Source organism: Capra hircus, chromosome 15 (assembly GCF_001704415.2).
Source record: "Capra hircus breed San Clemente chromosome 15, ASM170441v1, whole genome shotgun sequence".
NCBI lineage: Eukaryota > Metazoa > Chordata > Mammalia > Artiodactyla > Bovidae > Capra > Capra hircus.
In genome coordinates, this window is record NC_030822.1 from 65960700 (window position 1) to 65981953 (window position 21254).

At 37.5% G+C, this 21254-nt stretch overlaps 1 protein-coding gene across 1 annotated transcript in view; it reads right to left on the reverse strand.

The window, feature by feature from the left end:
* The window catches only part of GUCY1A2 (guanylate cyclase 1 soluble subunit alpha 2), a 462235-nt gene that overhangs the window by 389306 nt on the left and 51675 nt on the right, over positions 1-21254 (reverse strand). The window contains exon 2 of the mRNA XM_018059849.1: positions 17000-17061. Within this exon, the coding sequence (XP_017915338.1) occupies positions 17000-17061 (62 nt within the window). The remainder of the gene's footprint in view (positions 1-16999; positions 17062-21254) is intronic.

The window sequence follows — 21254 nt, forward strand, 5'->3', positions numbered from 1 at the left end:
CCAAGAAACCTAGTAATCAAATTGACAAAAATTAAAGATAAAATATTAAGAGCAAAAATAGATAAAATATTAAGAAAAACAACAGATAACATATAGGGAAATTCCCATAAAGTTATCAGCTGATTTCTCAGCATAAACTCAGCAAGGCAGAAAGGAATGGCACAATATATTTAAAGTGAAAGAACATAGACCCAAAAATAATCTACCCAGTGAGGCTGTCATTCAGATTTGAGGAGAAAGCAAAAACTTTAAAGACAAGCAAAAGTTAAGAGAATTCAGCATCACCAAATCAGCTTTACAACAAATGTTAAAGGAACTCCTCTAGTCAGGAAACCCACCTCAGACTTAGGGACACATATAGACTGAAAGTGGAGGGATGGAAAAAGATATTCCATGCACCTGGAAATCAAAAGAAAACTAGAGTAGCAATTCTCATATTAGACAAAATAAACTTTAAAATAAGAATATAACAAGAGGCAAGGATGGACACTATATGATGATCAAAAGATTAATCCAGGAAGAAGGCATAACAATTGTCAACACTTATGCACCCATCAGAGTAGCACCTCAGTCTCAATATGTAAAACAAATACTAATAACCACAAAGGGAGAAATCAACAGTAATCTAACAACAGTGGGGAACTTTAACACCCCCATCTTTGTCAACAGATCTCCCAGACAGAAAATTAAGAAAGAAACATAGCCTTAAATAACACATTAGATCAGATTTATAGAGCATTCCATCCAAAAGTAGCACAGTGCACATTCTTCTCAAGTGCACATAGAATATTCTCCAAGATTGACCACAAGGCCAGCCTATGTAAATTTAAGAAAATTGAGATCATATCAAGCATCTTTTCTGATCACAATACTATGAGATTAGAAATAAACTATGAGAAAAAACTATAGAAATACAAATGAATGGAGGCTAAAATATGCTACTAAAAACCAATATATCACTGAAGAAATCAAACAGGAAATCAAAAAATTACTACAGACAAATGAAAATGAAAGTACAATAATCTGAAACCTATGGAATGCAGCAAAATCACTTTTTAAAGGGAAGTTTACAGCAATAAAACCTCACCTCAAGAAACAAGGAAAATCTCAAATAAACAATCTAACCTTACCCCAAAAACAACTGGAGAAAGAACAAATAAAATCTAAAATTAGTAGAAGGAAAGAAAACATAAAGATCAGAACAGAAACAAATCAAACAGAGACAAAGGAAACAATAGCAAAGATCAATGAAACTAAAAGCTGGTTCTTTGAAAACATAAACAAAAGTGATAAACCTTTAGCCTGACTTATCAAGAAAAAAAGGGAAAGGAATTCAAATCACTAAAATGAAAAATGAAAAAAAAAAAAAGTTACAACCAACACCATAGAAATACAAAGGATCATAAGAAACTACTACAAGAAACTGTATGCTAATAAAATGGAAAACCTGGAAGAAACTGACAAATTCTTAGAAAGGTAGTCTCCCAAGATTGAATTAAGAAGAAAAACAAACTATAAACAGACCAATCACAAAAACCAAAATTGAAACTGAGATTTAAAAACTCCTGGAGGTAAAACCAAGATGGCAGAGAGAGAAGACAGGAAGTTCCTATCTCCTCACATCTAGGACACTCACCAAACTCTGGTGGGGGACCTCAAACAATCAGGTAGATGGGAGGAACCCCTGAGCAACCAGGTAGGATGTAGGGGGGAGCAAGGGGCAGGGAGAGAAGTGGAGGCTCAACAGGCCTGGCACAGGTGAGAGGTGGCTGAAGGAGTGAAGGGCAGTGGTTCAAGCATCAGAAGAGGCATGCTTGCTTCCAGATCAGTGGGGAGGAGGAAAGACCCTCAGAGTAGGAGAACTGGGGAGAACACTCACTTATGTTCCCCTACCCAATTATCCCTGGGAAGCCTTTTGAGGCCCTGAGCCTGGTCCCTCCAAGTCAGCTGGAGGATGGTCCCTCTGGGTTCAAGGAGCAGGGAAACTGCCAGGTATTTCCCCACCCCTTGGCCCTGAGGAGCCTCCTGAGGCCCCAGACCTGGCCCTCCATGCCCTGAAGCCAGAGGCATCCTGAAGGCCCCACTGACTAGGCTGAGCCAGAGTTCACCACCTATCTTCACCCAGGGCCTCTTCTGGGGCATGGAATGAGAACCAAGACTCTGACACCACCTAAATCCAGTCATCACCTAAACCCTTCCCCACCTAAACCCTTCCCCACCTAAACCCCAGCCCTCAAAGACAAGGTTTTTTCTTCCTTCTTTTCTTTTGGTGGGAGGGGTTTATTTTTTGCTAGTGGAGTTTACTTTCACCCTTCAGTGGTTGTTTCATAAGTAATCTTATTTTTTCTAATTTATCTGCTAGTTTTCTGAATACATTTTATTTTTTATTCTTTGTTATTGTTCTGCTCCCTTTTATTTTTTTAAATACTACTATGCTCTTTCTTCTTTGCTATTGGAGTTCAGTTTTATCCTCCACTGCTTGTTTCATATAGTTTCTTGATTTTTTTCTAATACATTTGTTAGTTTTCTAAATGTATTTTATTTTTGTCTTCTTTATTATTGTTGTTTCTTTTGTTATTGTTGGTGTTGCTGCACTCTGCACCTAGCAGGATCCCAGCTCACAGGCCAGATATCAGGCTTGAGCTCCTATTGTAGGAGACATTAGTCCAAAGTACTGGAGTAACAGATGAAGTCAAGCTCCGGGAAATATGAATCAAAGTGAAGTATCCCAGAGGTCCATATCTCAACACCAAGACCCAGCTCTACCCAACAGCCTGCACATCCCATTGCTGGAAACCTGGGGTCAAACACTTGGGGAATACAGTCCCTCCCATCAAAAACCGAAGAGGCAACAAAAAAAATCTGTTACAGATGGAAAAGCAAGGTAAAAGCCTACAATACCAAATAAATGAATAGGAAATAGGAAATCTATCTCAAAAAGTATCTAGAGTAATGATAGCAAACAAGTTCAAAATAAAGTAAAGTTCAAGTAAAAACCTTCAAAATAAAATGGATAAACTGCAAGAAGCATTTAACAAGGATCTGGAAGAACTAAAGAAAAAAACAAACAGTGACAAACCACTCAATAACTGAAATTAAAAACACTCTAGAAGGAATCAAGGACAGAATAACTGAGGTAGAAGAGCCAATAACTGAGCTGGAAGATAGAATGATGTAAATAATGGCCGAGGAGCAAGAAAAAGAAAAAAGAATGTAAAGAATTGAGAACAATCTCAGAATTCTGCAACGATACTAAACACAGCAACATTTGAATTATAGAGGTACAGAAAAAGAAGGAAAAGGGCTGGAGACAATATTTGAAGAGATTATAGTTTACTAATATGGGACAGGAAATACCACCAAAGAACAGGAAGTACATAGAGTCCCATACAGGAGAAACACTAGGAGAAACACAAGACATATATTTATCAAGCTAACAAAAACCAAATGCAAAGGAAAAATATTAAAAGCATGAAGGGAAAAGCAAAAAACAAATACAAGGGAATCCCCATAAGGCTATCAGCTGACTTTTCAGAAAAAAAACCCTGGAGGCCAGAAGGGAGTGGCAGAATAAATTTAAAGTGAGGAAAGGGAAAAATCTACAATCAAGATTGCTCTACCCAGCAATGATCTCACTCAGATTTGATGGAGAAATAAAAAACTTTACAGACAAGCAAAAGTAAAGAGAATTCAGCATCAGCAAACCAGCTTTACAACAAATACTACAGAAACTTCTCTAGGAAGGAAACACAACAGAAGCAAATAACCCACAAAAACAAACCCAAAACAATTAAGAAAGTGGCAATAGGAACATACACATCATAATTACCTTAACTGTAAAGTGAAAAAAAAAATTTAATTAATTTTAAAAATTTTTAAAAAATTTAAAAAGCCCCAACCAACAGAAACAGACTGGCTGAATAGACAGAAAAGCAAGACCTGTGTATATGCTGCCTTCTTGTTGTTAGTGGTCAATCATTAAGTCATGTCCAGCTTTTTGCCATTCCATGTATTATAGCATGCCAGTATCCCTAAATGACTCTCAAGAGTCTTTTCCACAATTTGAAAGCATCAATTCTTTGGCACTCAATCTTCTTTAAGGACCAGTTCTCACAACTTACATGACTATCAGAAAAACCAAAGCTTTGACTATACGAACATTTGTCAACAAAATGTTGTTGTTGTTCAGTCATTAAGTCATGTCCACCTCTTTGTGACTACGTGGAAAGCAGCGCACCAGACATTCCTATCTTCCAATATCTTCCAGAACTTGGGCAAATCCATGTGCATTGAGTCAGTGATGCTTACTAACCTTCTCATCCTCTGCCATCCCATTTTCCTTTTGCCTTTAATCTTTCCCAGCATCACAGTATTTTCCAATTAGCTGGCTCTTTGCATCAGGTGGCAAAAGTTTGGGAACTTCAGCTTCCAAAGAATATTCAGGGTTGATTTAATTTAGTTTTTACTGGTTTGGTCTCCATGTAGTCCAAGGTATTCTCAAGAGTCTTCTCCAGCACCACAATTTGAACATATCAATCCTTCAGTATGCAATCTTTTTAAGGTCCAATTCTCACATCCATACATGACTATTGGAAAAACAATAGCTTTGACTAGACAGACTTTTGATGGAAAAGTGATGTCTCTGCTTTTTAATATGCTGTCTAGGTTGTCAGAGCTTTCCTTCAAAGGAACAAGCATCTTTTAATTTCATGGCTGCAGTCACCATAAACAGTGATTTTGGAGCCCAACAAAATAAAATCTCCCACTGCTTCCACTTTTTCCCCTTTTATTTGCCATAAAGTGATGGGACTGGATGCCATGATCTTAGTATTTTTAATGTTGAATTTCAGCTTTTTCATTCTCCTCTTTCACACTCATCAAGAGACTCTTCAGTTCTTCATTTTCTGCCATTAGAGTGGTATCATCCACATATCTGAGGTTGTTCTCCCAGCAACCTTGATTCCAGCTTGTGATTCATCCAGCACAGAATTTTGCATGATGGTCTCTGCATATAAGTTAAATAAGCAGGGTGACAATACACGGCCTTGTCATAGTCCTCTCCCAATTTTGAACCAGTCAATTGTTCTATGTTCGGTTTTAACTGTTTCTTCTTGACTGCATATAGGTTTCTCGGGAGACAGGTAAGGTGGTTGGGTATTTCTATCACTTTAAGAATTTCCCACAGTTTGTTGTGATCCACACAAAGACTTGTGTACAGTCAATGAAACAGCAGTAGATGTTTTTCTGGAACCCTTTTGCTTTCCCCATGATCTAACGAATGTTGGCAATCTGATCTCTGGTTCCTCTGCCCTTCCTAAATCCAGCTAGGACATCCAGAAGTTCTCAGTTCATGTAATGCTGAAGCCTAACTGAAGGATTTTGAGCATAACCGTCTAGTATGTGAAATAGGTGCAATTGTATAGCAGTTTGAACATTCTTTGGCATTGCCCTTCTTTGGGATTGAAATGAAAACTAACCGTCTCCAGTTCTGTGGCCACTGCTGAGTTTTCCAAACTTGCTGGCATATTGAGTGCAGCACTTTAACAACATCATATTTTAGGACTTTAAATACCTTAGCTGGAATTCCACCACTTCCACTAGCTTTGTTCACAGTAATGCTTCCTAAGGCCCACTTGACTTCATACTCCAGCATGGCTGGCTCTAGGTGAGTGACCACATCATTGTGGTTATCCAGGACGTTAAGACTTTCCTTGTGTAGTCTTACTATGTATTCTTGTCACCTCTTCTTAATCTCTTTTGCTTCTGTTAGGTCCTTACCGTTTCTGTCCTTTATCATGCCCATACTTGCAAGAAATATTCCCTTGGTATCTCCAATTTTCTTGAAAATATTTCTAGTATTTTCCAGTCCATTGTTTTTGTCTATTTCTTTGCATTGTTCATTTAAGAAAGTGTTTTTATCTCCCCTTGCTATTCTCTGGAACTCTGCACTCAGCTGGATATATCTTTCCCTTTCTCTCTTGCCTTTCTCTTCTCTTCTTTCTTCAGCTATTCGTAAACCTCCTCAGACAACACCTTTGCTTTCTTGTATTTTTTTTCTTTCAGATGGTTTTGGCCACTGCTTCCTATACAATGTTATACACTTCTGACCACAGTGCTTTAGGCACTCTGTCTACGTGATCTAATCTCTTGAATCTATTTGTCACTTTCACTGTATAATCATAAGGGGTTTGATTTAGATCATACCTGAATGGCCTAGTGGGTTTTCCTACATTCTTCAATTTAAGCTTGGATTTTGAAATAGGGAGCTCATGATCTAAGCCAAAGTCATCTCAGGACTTTGTTTTTACAGATTGTATAAAGCTTATTCATCTTTGTCTGCAAAGAACATAATCAGTCTGATTTGGGTATTGACCATCTGGTGATGTCCATGTATAGAGTCACCTCTTCAGTTGTTAGAAAAGGGTATTTGCTATGACCAGCATATTCTCTTGAGTAAACTCTGTTAGCCTTTGTCCTGCTTAATTTTGTACGCCAAGGCCAAACTTGCCTGTTACTTCAAGGATCTCTTGACTCCCTACTTTAGCATTCCAGTCCCCTATGATGGAAAGGACATCGCTTCTTGATATTAGTTCTAGAAGGTGTTGTAGGTCTTCAAAGACCTGGGCAACTTCAGCTTCTTTGATATCAGTGGTTAGGACACAGACTTGGATTATTGTGATGTTGAATGATTTGCCTTGGAATTGAACCGAGATTACTCTCATTTTTGAGATTACAAACAAGCACTGCATTTCAGACTCTTGTTGATTATGAAGGCTACTCCATTTCTTCTAAGGGATTCTTGCCTGCAGTAGTAGATATAATGGTCATCTGATTTAAATTCTCCCATTCCCATCCATTTTAGTTCATCGATTCCTAACATGTTTATGTTCAATCTTACCATCTCCTGCTTGGCCACATCTATTTACCTTGATTCATTTCACTGAGCTACAAAGACCCTTCATAGCAACAAAGCTGAGATTCATGAAGGGGATATGCTGCCTACCAGAGATCTACTTAAGATCTAGGGACACATTCAGACTGAAAGTGAGGTGATGGAAAAAGATATTCTACGCAAATGGAAATCAAAAGAAAATTGGAGTAACAATTCTCATATCAGCCAAAACGTACTTTAAAATAAAAACTGTTTCAATGGATAAGAAATGGTACTACACAACAATCTAGGGATTAATTCAAGAATATGTAACAATTGTAGCTATTTATGTAATTAACATAAAAGCACCTCAATACTTAAGGAAATGATAACAATCATCAAAGTAAAATTGGCCTTTAACACGAAAATAGTGGAGGGCTTTAATATCCCACTTACACCAATCAACAGATATCCAGACAGAAAATAAATAAGGAAACACAAGCATCAAATGACACAACAGACCAAACAGATTCAAGTGATATTTATAAGTTATTCCACCCAAAAGTGGCAAAATACACTTTCTTCTCAAGTACACATGGAACATGCTCCAGGATAGAATAAATTTTGGGTCACATATCAAGCCTAGGAAAAATTAAGGAAATTGAAGATTATCAAGTATATTTTCCAACCATAATGCTGCTACTGTTGCTAAGTCGATTCAGTCATGTCTGACTCTGTGTGACCCCATAGATGGCAGCCCACCAGGCTCCCCTGTCCCTGGGATTCTCCAAGCAAGAACACGGGAGTGGGTTGCCATTTCCTTCTCCAATACAGGAACGTGAAAAGTGAAAGTGAAGTTGCTCAGTTGTGTCCGACTCTTAGCGACGCCATGGACTGCAGCCCACCAGGCTCCTCTGTCCATGGGATTTTCCAGGCAAGAGTACTGGAGTGGGGTGCCATTGCCATCTCTGAACCATAATGCTACGAGGCTAGAATTCAAACATAGGAAAAAAAGTTGTTAAAAAAAAAAAACATGGAAACTAAAAAGTGTGCTGCTAAATAACCAAGTGATCACTACAAAAATTAAAGAAACGGTAAATATATAGAAACAAATGGTAAAGAAAACACAATGAATCAAAACCTACTGGATGCCTCAGAAGCAGTTCTAAAAGTAGTTTATAGCCATTCACTGTCACCTCAAGAAACAAAAAAGTCTCAAATAAACAATCTAACATTACGCCTAAATTATCAACTACAGAAAAAAGAATAAACAAAACCCAAAGTCAATAGAATTAAAGCGTAAATATTAGAGCAGAAATAAATGAAATAAAAAAGAAGAATAGCAAAGACCAATAAAGGCAAAAGTTGGCTCTTTGAGAAGATAAATGATAGAACTTTAGCCCAAATCCTCGAGAAAAAAAAAAAAGAGAGAGGACACAAACTAATAAAATTAGAAATAAATAAGGAGAAATTACAACTGACACTGTAGAAATACAAAGGATCATAAGAGACTACCATAAGCAATGATACACCAATAAAATGGATAACCTGAAAGAAATGGACAAATTCTCCGAAAAGTACAACCTTCCAAGACTGACTCAGAAAGAATCAGAAAATGTAAACAGACTAATTACAAGTAATGAAATTGAAATTGTAAATAAAAAATCTTCCAACAAACAAAATTGCAAGACCAGATGGCTTCAAAGGTGAATTCTATCAAACATTTAGAGAAGAGTTAACACTGATCCTTCTAAAACTCTTCCAGAAAACTGCAGAGGGAGGAACACTCCCAAATTCATTCTACAAGGCCACCATCACCCTGTTACCAAAATCAGATGAGGATATTAGAAAAAAAGAAAATTATAGACCAATATCAGTGATGAACATGGAGCCAAAAATCCTCAACAAAATACTAGTAAATAGAATCCAACAACACATTAAAAGGATTACACACCATGATCAAGTTGGATTTGTCCCAGAAATGCAAGAATTCTTCAATATACACAAATCAATCAATGTGATACAGCATATTACCAAATAAAGAATAAAACATCATATGATAATCATAATAGATGCAGGAAAAGCTTTAAACATTCAACACCCATTTATAATAAAAATTATCCAGAAAATGGGCATAGAGGGAACATCCCTTAACATAATAAAAGCCATATACAACAAACTGACAGTAAGTATCATACTCAATTGTGAAAAACAGAAAGCATTTCCCCTAAGATTAGGAACAAGACACGGATGACCACTCTTATTACTCTTATTCAATACAGTTTTGTAAGTCCTCACCACAGCAATCAGAGTAGTAAAATAAATGAAAGGAATACAAATTGGAAAGGAAGACGCAAAACCATCATGTTTGCAGACAATATGTTACTATACATAGAAAATCCCAAAGATTCTACCAAAAATCTACTGGCCCCAACCAGTGAATTTGATAAAGTTGCACTATACAAAATTAAACCGCAGAAATCTCTTGCATTCCAACACACTAACAACAAAAGAGAAAAAAAATTCTATTTCCCATTGCAACAACAACAAAAAATACCTAGAAATAAATCTTATGTTTTTTGTTGTTGTAATGGGATGAAGCTAGGGCTTCCCTGGTGGTTCAGATGATAAAGACTCTGCTGGCACTGCAGGAGACCTAGATTCAATCTCTGGGTCAGGAAAACCCCATGGAGAAAGGAATGAATATATTCTTGCTTGGAGAATTTCATGGAGAGAGGAGCCTGGCAGACTACAGTCCATGGACATGACTGAGGGACTAACACCTCACTTTTCACTTTCAGGGATATATCTACCTAAGGAAGCAAAAGACCTGTACTCAGAAAACTATAAAACACAGATGAAAGAAACCAAAGAGAACACAAACAGATGAAAAAAATACAGTGTTCTTGAATCGGAAGAATGAATATAATACACAAAGCAATCTACAGAATCTATGCAATTCCTATCAAACTACCAATGGCATTCTTCACAGAATTAGAACAAAAAAAAATTAATAATTTACATGGAAACACAAAAGACCCAGAATAGTCAAAGTAATCTTGAAAAAGAAAAATGGAGCTGAACAAATCAGCTTCCCTGTCTTCAAACTATGCTGAAAAGCTGCAGTAATCAAAGCTGTATGATACTGGCACAAAAACAGAAATATAAACTGATGGTACAGGATAGAAAGCCCAAAGATAAACCCATACGCCTATGGTCACCTAATCTATGACAAAGGTGACAAGAATATACAATAGAGAAAAGACAGCCTCTGGAGTAAGTGGTGCTGGGAAATCTGGACAGCAACATGTAAAATGATGAAATTAGAACACTACCTAACACCATGCACAAAAATAAGCTCAAAATGGATTAAAGACATAAATTAAGATTGGACTCTATAAAACTCTTAGAGGTAAACATAGAGAAAACACTCTTTGACATAAACCAGAGCAAGATCTTTTTTTGACCCACCTCCTGAAATAATGAAAATGAAAACAAAAATAGACAATTGGGAACTAATTAAATGTAAAACCTTTTGCACAGCATAGAAAATCATGAACAAGATAAAAAGACAACACTTAGAATGGGAGAAAATGTTTGCAAATGAAACAATAGTTAAAGGATTAATCTCCAAAATATACAAACAGCTTATGGAGCTCAATATCAAAAAAATATCCAGTGGAAGACCTAAAGAGACATAACTCAAAGAAGACATACAGGTGGCAAAGAGGCCCATGAAAAGATGCTCAACATCACTAATTATTAGAGAAATATAAATCAAAACTACAATGGGATATCACCTTTCCATAGTCAAAATGGGTGTCATCAAAAAAATTTACAAACAATAATTACCAGAGAGGGAACAGAAAGAACGGAACTCTCTCTTACACACTGACTGTAAATTGGTATAGCCACTATGCAGAACAGTATGGAAGTTCCTTAAGAAACTGAAAATACAGCTACCATATGACCTTGTAATCCCACTCCTGGGATAAACATAGTCTGAAAGGGTACAAGCACCCCAGTATTCACTGCAGCACTGTTTACAATAGGGTGTCAGCAAATGGTGACAAATGATTACATGGAAGAAACCTAGAAATCCACTGAGAGAGGAATGGATAAAGCCCATGTACACAATGGAATATTACTCAGCCATTAAAAAGAATGAAATAATGCCACATGGGTGTACCTTGATTATCATACTAAGTGAAGTAAGTCACACAGAGATGGAGAAATATATCTATGACATCTCTTGTATGTGGAACCTCAGAAAAAAACAATACAAATGAACTTATTTACAAAACACATTTTGAGAACAAATGTATGGTTCCCAGCAGGGGTAAGATGGGAGGAGGGATACTTAGGTGAAAATGGGTACATGTATATCTATGGCTGAGTTCCTTTGCTATCCACCTGAAACTATCACAATATTGTTATTCAGCTATACCCCAATATAAAAGAAAACAATTAAATAAAAAAAAGGCAAAGAGGGTACTAGACAAGGAAATCATGACCCTTTCTTTTGTCTTCAGCAGTATGAGCACACACACAAAAAAAAGATAGTGAGTAAAGGTACTTCAAATTCTCAGAGGGTAGCCAACACTTAAGCAAAAATATGCTACTAGGTCTTAGAACCAGTAGGACATTAATATATCTCTTTATATGGATGTCCTATACCCTGTGGCTACACTGTGGCCACATTAACAGAACTAGGCTGCACTAAACAGAACTAGGGAAAGACCATTTAGGTAATACACAGATTGAAGGGATAGTTGAGGGAGTTATTTAGATAAAATAGAACTCCATCTTACTAACAGAAAAAATAATTTTCTGCTGAGTATAGAAATACAATTTAGTTATTTTTATCATATTTTTAAGATTCCCACTCCAACTTGCCACAAAGACATAGTTTAGTTCACAAATAAGACTACTTCATCAGTTATTGCTTGATAACTTCATAATTTCAGAACATAACTTGCATTTCATTGCTGGTGGTGGTTGTTGTTGTTCAGTTGCTCAGTCATGTCTGACTCTTTGAACCCCATGCACTGCAGCACGCCAGGCTTCCCTGTCCTTCACCACCTCCCAGAGTTTGCTCAGACTCATGCCCATTGGGTGTTCCCATCCAACCATCTTGTCCTGTCATACCCTCCTCCTGCAGCCATCTAGCATTAGGGTCTTTTCCAATGAGTCAGCTCATACCTTAAGGTGGCCAAAGTACTAGAGCTTCAACTTCAGCATCAGTCCTTCCAATGAATATTCAGGACTGATTTCCTTTAGGATTGACTGGTTTGATCTTGCTGTCCAAGGGACTCTCAAGAGTCTTCTCCAACACCACAGTTCAAAAGCATCAATTCTTTCACACTCAACCTTCTTTATGGTCCAACTCTCACATCCATAGCTTTGACTAGATGGACCTTTGTCAGAAAAGTAATGTCTCTGCTTTTTATACACTGTCGAGGTTTGTCATAGCTTTTCTTCCAAGGAGCAAGCATCTTTTAATTTCATGGCTACAGTCACCATCTGCAGTGATTTTGGAGCCCAAGAAAACAAAGTCTGTCACTATTTCCATTGTTTTCCCGTCTATTTGCCAACAAAAGATGGGACTAGATGCCATAATCTTCAGGTTTTGAATGTTGAGTTTAAGCCAGCTTTTATACTCTCCTCTTTCATCTTCATCAAGAGGCTCTTCTGTATCTGCCACAAGGATGATGTCATCTGCATATCTGAGTTATTGATATTTCTCCTAGCAGTCTTGATTCCACTTTCTGCTTCATCCAGCCTGACATTTTGCATTTGAACAAAATTGGAACCAGTTTCCAATTTAGAACCAGTTTGGAACCAGTTTGTTCTTCCATGCCCAGTTCTAACTGTTGCTTCTTGACCTGCATACAGGTTTCACAGGAGGCAGGTAAAGTCTGGTATTCCCATCACTTGAAGAATTTTCTACAGGTTGTTGCGATCCATAGTTTTTTCATAGTCAATGAAGCAGAGGTAGATGTTTTTCCAGAAGTCTCTTGCTTATTCTATGATCCAATGCATGCTGGCAATTTGATTGCTGGTTCCTCTACCTTTTCTAAATCCAGCTTGAACATCTGGGAGTTCTTGGTTCATGTACTGTTGAAGTCAATTCACATACTGTTGAAGCCTGGCTTGGAAAATTTTGAGCATTACTTTGCTAGCATGTAAAATGAGTGCAATTGTGCAGCAGTTTGAACATTCTTTGACATTGCCGTTCTGTGCAATGGAATGAAAGCTGACCTTTTCCAGTCCTTGACCACTACTGAGTTTTCCAAATTTGCTGGCATCGAGTGCAGGACTTTAACAGCATCATCTTTTAGGATTTGAAATAGCTCAGCTGGAATTCCATCACCTCTACTTATTTTGTTCATAGTGATGCTTCCTTAGGTCCACTTCACTTTGCACTCCAAGATGTCTGGCTCTGGGTATGTTACCACACCATCATGGTTATCTGTGTCATTAAGATCTTATTTGTATATTTCTTCTGTGTATTTTGCCATTTCTTAATATCTTCTTCTTCTATTAGGTCCATACCATTTCTGTCCTTTACTGTGCCCATCTTTACATGAAATGTTCCCTTGGTATCTCTAATTGTCTTGAAGAGATATTTAGTCTTTCCCATTCTATTGTTTCCTTCTAAAACTTTGCATTGTTCACTTAGGAAGGCTTTCTTATCTCTCCTTGCTATTCTTTGGAACTCTGCATTCATATGGGTATATCTTTCCTTTTCTCCTTTGCCTCTCACTTCTCTTCTTTCTCAGTTATTTGTAAGGTCTACTCAGACAACCATTTTGCCTTGCTGCATTTGTTTTTCTTGGGAATGGTTTAGATCACTGCCTTCTATACAATGTTACAAACTTCTGTCCACAGTTCTTCAGGCACTCTGTCTATCAGATCTAATCCCTTGAATCTATTTGTCACTTCCACTGCATAATCCTAAGGAATTTGATTTAGGTCATATCTGGCCTAGTCATTTTCCCTACTTTCTTCAATTTAAGTCTGAATTTTGAAATGAGTTCATGATCTGAGCCACAGTCAGCTCCTGGTCTTTTTTTTTTTTTTTTTTTTTTTTTTGCTTACTGCATAGATGTTCTTCACCTTCAACTGCAAAGAATATAATTGATCTGATTTTGGAATTGACCATCCACGTCCATGTGCAGAGTCATCTCTTGCATTGTTCTAAGAGGGTGTTTGCTATGACCAGCACATTCTCTTAGCAAAACTCTGCTAGCTGTTGCCCTGCTTCATTTTGTATTCCAAGGCCAAACTTGCCAGTTATTTATGTATCTCTTGACTTCCTACTTTTGCGTTCTAGCCCCCATGATGAAAAGGACATGGACATCATTTTCTTGGTGTTATTCATTTTGGTGTATGGTCATTACAATATTAAAAAATTTAATGACAATAAATATGGGGAATTCCCTGATGTTCCAGTGGTTAGGACTCCACACTTCTGCTGCAGGGAGCATGAGTTCAATCCCTGTTCAGGAAACTAAGATCCCAAATGTCAAGTCGCATTACTGATACTGTCATTAAAATATTAAAAAAACATAATGATAATAAATATAAGATTAAACAAGCATGTGGTACTCATCATGCACCAGGAACTATTCTAAATACATTGACTAATTTAACCCAAACACCACACTTTGAAAGCAGCAAATCAAAGGAGAATGATTGCTTTATTTTAGAGTACATGGGAAGAGATTAATTTGCATTATTTATCTCCCTTAAAATAAAGCATTTAGACATTAGCCTCAAATTAAAAGCCATTCATGAGTTTAAGTAATGTTTTCCCTAGTACTGCACTCTTGAGAATTGATATGACAAAGTTTCAGGGCAATTTCCTTTGAAATGATACTTAATATACTAATCAAGCACTTATGGCATTATACTAGATACTGAGATTATTTTTTCACTATGCTTTCCTCCCTTCTATTTTGTAGAAAAAAAACAAATACAGTACATCCTAATAGCCAAAAATATGTTCTTGATCCCTATGGTAATGGCTATGACCCATAGGGTTATAGACTTTCAAGAGATACCAGGATTTGGATCTTGATTGCTCAGTTCAGTTCAGTCGCTCAGTCGTGTCCGACTCTTTGCGACCCCATGCATAGCAGCACGCCAGGACTCCCTGTCCATCACCAACTCCCACAGTTCACTCAGACTCATGTCCATCGAGTCAGTGATGCCATCCAGCCATCTCATCCTCTGTCGTCCCCTTCTCCTCCTGCCCCCAATCCCTCCCAGCATCAGAGTCTTTTCCAATGAGTCAACTCTTCCCATGAGGTGGCCAAAGTAATGGAGTTTCAGCCTCAGCATCATTCCTTCCAAAGAAATCCCAGGGCTGATCTCCTTCAGAATGGACTGGTTGGATCTCCTTGCAGTCCAAGGGACTCTCAAGAGTCTTCTCCAACACCACAGTTCAAAAGCATCAAGCCTTCGGTGCTCAGCCTTCTTCACAGTCCAACTCTCACATCCATACATGACTACTAGAAAAACCATAGCCTTGACTAGACAGACCTTAGTCGGCAAAGTAATATCTCTGCTTTTCAATATGCTATCTAGGATGGTCATAACTTTTCTTCCAAGGAGTAAGCGTCTTTTAATTTCATGACTGCAATCACCATCTGCAGTGATTTTGGAGCCCCCAAAAATAAAGTCTGACACTGTTTCCACTGTTTCCCCATCTATTTCCCATGAAGTGATGGGACCGGATGCCATGATCTTCATTTTCTGAATGTTGAGCTTTAAGCTGACTTTTTCACTCTCCTCTTTTACTCTCATCAAGAGGCTTTTTAGTTCCTCTTCACTTTCTGCCATAAGGGTGGTGTCATCTGCATATCTGAGGTTATTGATATTTCTCCCAGCAATCTTGATTCCAGCTTGTGTTTCCTCCAGTCCAGCGTTTCTCATGATGTACTCTGCATATAAGTTAAATAAGCAGGGTGACAATATACAGCCTTGATGTACTCCTTTGCCTATTTGGAACCAGTCTGTTGTTCCATGTCCAGTTCAGAAGTTCTTAAACCCCTACAAAAATAGCTGTGGTACATTGTACATTTAATTTAAATAGCTAGACTACATCAGAATGTGAATTTAGGCTTTTGGATTTGCCAACTGCTTTCTGCTATAGCCAATCAAAGATACACCTTAAACTTATTTGGAAGTTTCTGCTTACAAAATACTTTCACTAAAATTACCTCATTTAATAATGACAAATAATCCTTGATTTAGTTATCATCATCATCATCACCCTTTAAAACAGATAAAGTTACTTTTAAGTTCTATGTCCTAGTGAGACCTTGAATTCCTGTCTCATGACCTTAAATCTTCTTACTTTACACCATCTTTACACATCTTTACATATCTTCTTACTTCAAAAAGAGGGGAATAAATAAAGGAAACTCTGTATCTCAGGTCTCTAACTAAACAAAACAAATACTTTTCACTCAACTATATTAAGCTTATAGTGATTTTGATTAAACTTAACTGAAGGATCCTAAAATTTCCTTTAAACCCTTACCATATTACAAAGGCAAAATATGAAATTCAATGAATGAGAATGAGAAGGCAAGAGCACCGAACGAAAAAAAAAGGAAAGCAATAGCAAAAGGGATTTTATTTAAAAGGATTCAACAGAAACAATCCTTTGACAGGAATAATCCCAATAAACACAGGACCCCTATGAGCCCCCACTCCACACTAAGCATAACCACTATGCAATAAGGTTGACTTGGGTGGCAGAAAACCACATGTTCCATTACTACATTTGAGTAATTATTCTTTTTTAATTTAGTATAGTAATTTATAATGTGTTAATTTCTACTATACAGAGAAGTGATTCAGTTACACATATATACATCCTTTATATATATATATTATTTTTATGACATAACAGGATATTAAATATAGTTCCCTGTTTGATACATTAGGGCCTTGTTGTTTATCCATTCTATATATAATAGTTTACATCTCCTAACACCAACCTCCCACTACATCCTTCCCCCAACCCTCTCTCCCTTAGCAACCACAACTCTGTTCTCTACGTAGGAATTATCTTTAACTTGTTCCCAATAAAAACCAAAATCCATTTTTCCTTACCCTGTAACTTGGTGCTCATAATATTGCAGTGTCCTCTTGAGAGTCTGCTGTATCATCTGGGGCTACAGAATAATAATAAGACATTATCAGCAAATCAGTGTCATCCCCATTCTGAGTATCATAAGCAGATATGTAGCTTCTGAATCATCTCATAAAAATTGTTGCTTTACAATATCAACTCATTGTGAATTTTGCCATGCATTTTCCCCACAAGAACATGAGACACTCAATAATTACTCTGAATTTCCCAATTCCAAGTATGATGGCATTCTTTAGCCATATTTTCCCCAAAGCTTTTGTACCAGCTATTAAGTTCAAAGAAATACTTATTGAGTACCTACAATAAACCTAGACATTGGGCAGGGGGACAGTGGAGAAAGGGTGTTCTGAAGAAGAGTAATAGCCAGGTTAAGCCTGACTTTCTCAAGAGATCTCAAGCCATGGTTCCAGAGCCTCCTGGAGGGGCCACAGTGTTTGGGGGCAAGAAATAGGATCTGCAGAAAATAACTAAGCAGCTCAAGACTGAATTTTATAATCCCCGCCTCTTCACAACAGCTGAACACAGTTTCCTAAACTCAGACCAAGAATTATTCCAAGTTGTATTTAGGCAATAAAGCCTCAACTTGGGAGTCTCAGGCCCACGGAGGCACGAGTGAAGTAAAAACCTTAAAGCACAGATTTTATTAACAAATTATAAGAACCAAATTCTCAGTGACAAGAGAGTGAATTTGTTAAATAATAAAAACCTCTAATCAGTCAAGCAGGAAAAAAAGCTTATCAAAACACTGAGCCATTATAGCCATGGATGAATTTTATATTTTCTTGGGCTCCAAAATCATGGCAGATGGTGACTGCAGCCACAAAATTAAAAGAATTAAAAATTAGCATGGAGATAGTGAAGGACCCGGAAGCTCGGCATCCTGCAGTCCATGGGGTTGCAAAGTGTCAGACACAACTTAGTGACTGGACAACACAACAAAATTACTCTAACACAGATCCTTCAAGATATGAGGGCAGCATGGTAGAGTGGTAATCTCATGGGCTGCCACTAATTAGCTCCTTGGAAGAAAAGCTATGACAAGCCTAGACAGTGCATTAAAAAGCAGAGACATCACTTTGCCAACAAAGGTCTATCTAGTTAAAGCTATGGTTTTTCCAGTAGTCATGTATGGATGTGAGAGTTGGACCATAAAGAAGGCTGAGTGCTGAAGAAATGATGTTTTAAACTGTAATCCTGGAGAAGTCTCTGAAAGTCCCTTGAACTGCAAGGAGATCCAGCCAGTCAATCCTAAAGGAAATCAACCCTGAATATTCACTGGAAGGGATGATGCTAAAGCTGAAGCTCCAATACTTTGGCCACTTGATGCGAAGAGCTGACTCATTGGAAAAGACCCTGATGCTGGGAAAGATTGAAGGCAGGAGGAGAAGGGGACGATTAAGGATGAAGATGGTTGGATGGCATCACAGATTTAATGGACATGAGTTTGGGCAAACTCAGGGAGATAGTGAAGGACACAGAAGCTCGGCATCCTGCAGTCCATGGGGTTGAAAAGAGTCAGACACAACTTGACTGAACAACACAGCAAAATGACTCTAACCCAGATCCTTCAAGATATGAGGGCAGCATGGTAGTTTGGTAATCTCGTGGGCTGCCACTAATTAACTACACAAACCAAGGTAAATCTAAAAAAGGCAATCTGCAGGATACAGCACAATGCTGGTACTAAGAAGCAGTTAATAAATATCTGTTGATTTCCCATCTCGAATCCTTGAAACTGATTTTCTTTAAGGTATATGATTTTAAGGAGTCTACACAGTTTTTTGTCAGGGTTCTCCTGAACTTCTTCCATGTCTACATCCCCATGAAAATGTCCAGTAGATATGTAAAAATCTCCCTACCTAATACTCAAAAGCTTCAACAACTTCCTTTGTAGAAAATGGTTATCTTAGTTTCGGGGAAGGAGAGAAAAATTTACAGACCTCTTCGACTTTCTTTTCTGTGATAGGGACAGTGGATTTTGTCTCATTCCCAACCCTTGTCTCTCCGATCTTGTGGCATGTACCTATAAAAATATTTAGACCATCTAACTCTCCTGTCACACATTCTTTATGTCCCAGGAAGGGGGTTCATGGATTGCTTCTTATTAGTTATATACAGCATGATGCCTGAGGTCCTGATCTTATCTGTGGGGCATCAGTGTCCTAAAGCCTAGGCCTGTGTTTGTTAGCCATCCGTATGTCTTCTTTGGAGAAATGTCTATTTAGTTCTTTGGCCCATTTTTTGATTGGGTCGTTTATTTTTCTGGAATTGAGCTGCAGAAGTTGCTTGTATATTTTTGAGATTAGTTGTTTGTCAGTTGCTTCATTTGCTATTATTTTCTCCCATTCTGAAGGCTGTCTTTTCACCTTGCTTATATTTTCCTTTGTTGTACAGAAGCTTTTAATTTTAATTAGATCCCATTTGTTTATTTTTGCTTTTATTTCCAGAATTCTGGGAGGTGGATCATAGAGAATCCTGCTGTGATTTATGTCTGAGAGTGTTTTGCCTATGTTCTCCTCTAGGAGTTTTATAGTTTCTGATCTTACATTTAGATCTTTAATCCATTTTGAGTTTATTTTTGTGTGCGGTGTTAGAAAGTGATCTAGTTTCATTCTTTTACAAGTGGTTGACCAGTTTTCCCAGCACCACTTGTTAAAGAGATTGTCTTTACTCCATTGTATATTCTTGCCTCCTTTGTCAAAGATAAGGTGTCCATATGTGTGTGGATTTATCTCTGGGCTTTCTATTTTGTTCCATTGATCTATATGTCTGTCTTTGTGCCAGTACCATACTGTCTTGATGACTGTGGCTTTGTAGTAGAGCCTGAAGTCAGGCAAGTTGATTCCTCCAGTTCCATTCTTCTTTCTCAAGATTGCTTTGGCTATTCGAGGTTTTTTGTGTTTCCATACAAATCTTGCAATTATTTGTTCTAGTTCTGTGAAAAATGTGGCTGGTAGCTTGACAGGGATTGCATTAAATTTGTAAATTGCTTTGGGTAGTATACTCATTTTCACTATATTGATTCTTCCGATCCATGAACATGGTATATTTCTCCATCTATTAGTGTCCTCTTTGATTTCTTTCATCAGTGTTTTATAGTTTTCTATATATAGGTCTTTAGTTTCTTTAGGTAGATATATTCCTAAGTATTTTATTCTTTTCGTTGCAATGGTGAATGGAATTGTTTCCTTAATTTCTTTTTCTACTTTCTCATTATTCGTGTATAGGAATGCAAGGGATTTCTGTGTGTTGATTTTATATCCTGCAACTTTACTATATTCATTGATTAGGTCTAGTAATTTTCTGGTGGAGTCTTTAGGGTTTTCCATGTAGAGGATCATGTCATCTGCAAACAGTGAGAGTTTTACTTCTTCTTTTCCAATTTGGATTCCTTTTATTTCTTTTTCTGCTCTGATTGCTGTGGCCAAAACTTCCAGAACTATGTTGAATAGTAGCGGTGAAAGTGGACACCCTTGTCTTGTTCCTGACTTTAGGGGAAATGCTTTCAATTTTTCACCATTGAGGATAATGTTTGCTGTGGGTTTGTCATATATTGCTTTTATTATGTTGAGGTATGTTCCTTCTATTCCTGCTTTCTGGAGAGTTTTTATCATAAATGGATGTTGAATTTTGTCAAAGGCCTTCTCTGCATCTATTGAGATAATCATATGGCTTTTATTTTTCAATTTGTTAATGTGGTGAATTACATTGATTGATTTGCGGATATTGAAGAATCCTTGCATCCCTGGGATAAAGCCCACTTGGTCATGGTGTATGATCTTTTTAATGTGTTGTTGGATTCTGATTGCTAGAATTTTGTTGAGGATTTTTGCATCTATGTTCATCAGTGATATTGGCCTAAGACATACGGATGGCTAACAAACACATGAAAAGATGCTCAACATCACTCATTATTAGAGAAATGCAAATCAAAACCACAATGAGGTACCACTTCACACCAGTCAGAATGGCTGCGATCCAAAAATCTGCAAGCAATAAATGCTGGAGAGGGTGTGGAGAAAAGGGAACCCTCCTACACTGTTGGTGGGAATGCAAACTAGTACAGCCACTATGGAGAACAGTGTGGAGATTCCTTAAAAAATTGCAAATAGAACTACCTTATGACCCAGCAATCCCACTGCTGGGCATACACACGGAGGAAACCAGAATTGAAAGAGACACATGTACCCCAATGTTCATCGCAGCACTGTTTAT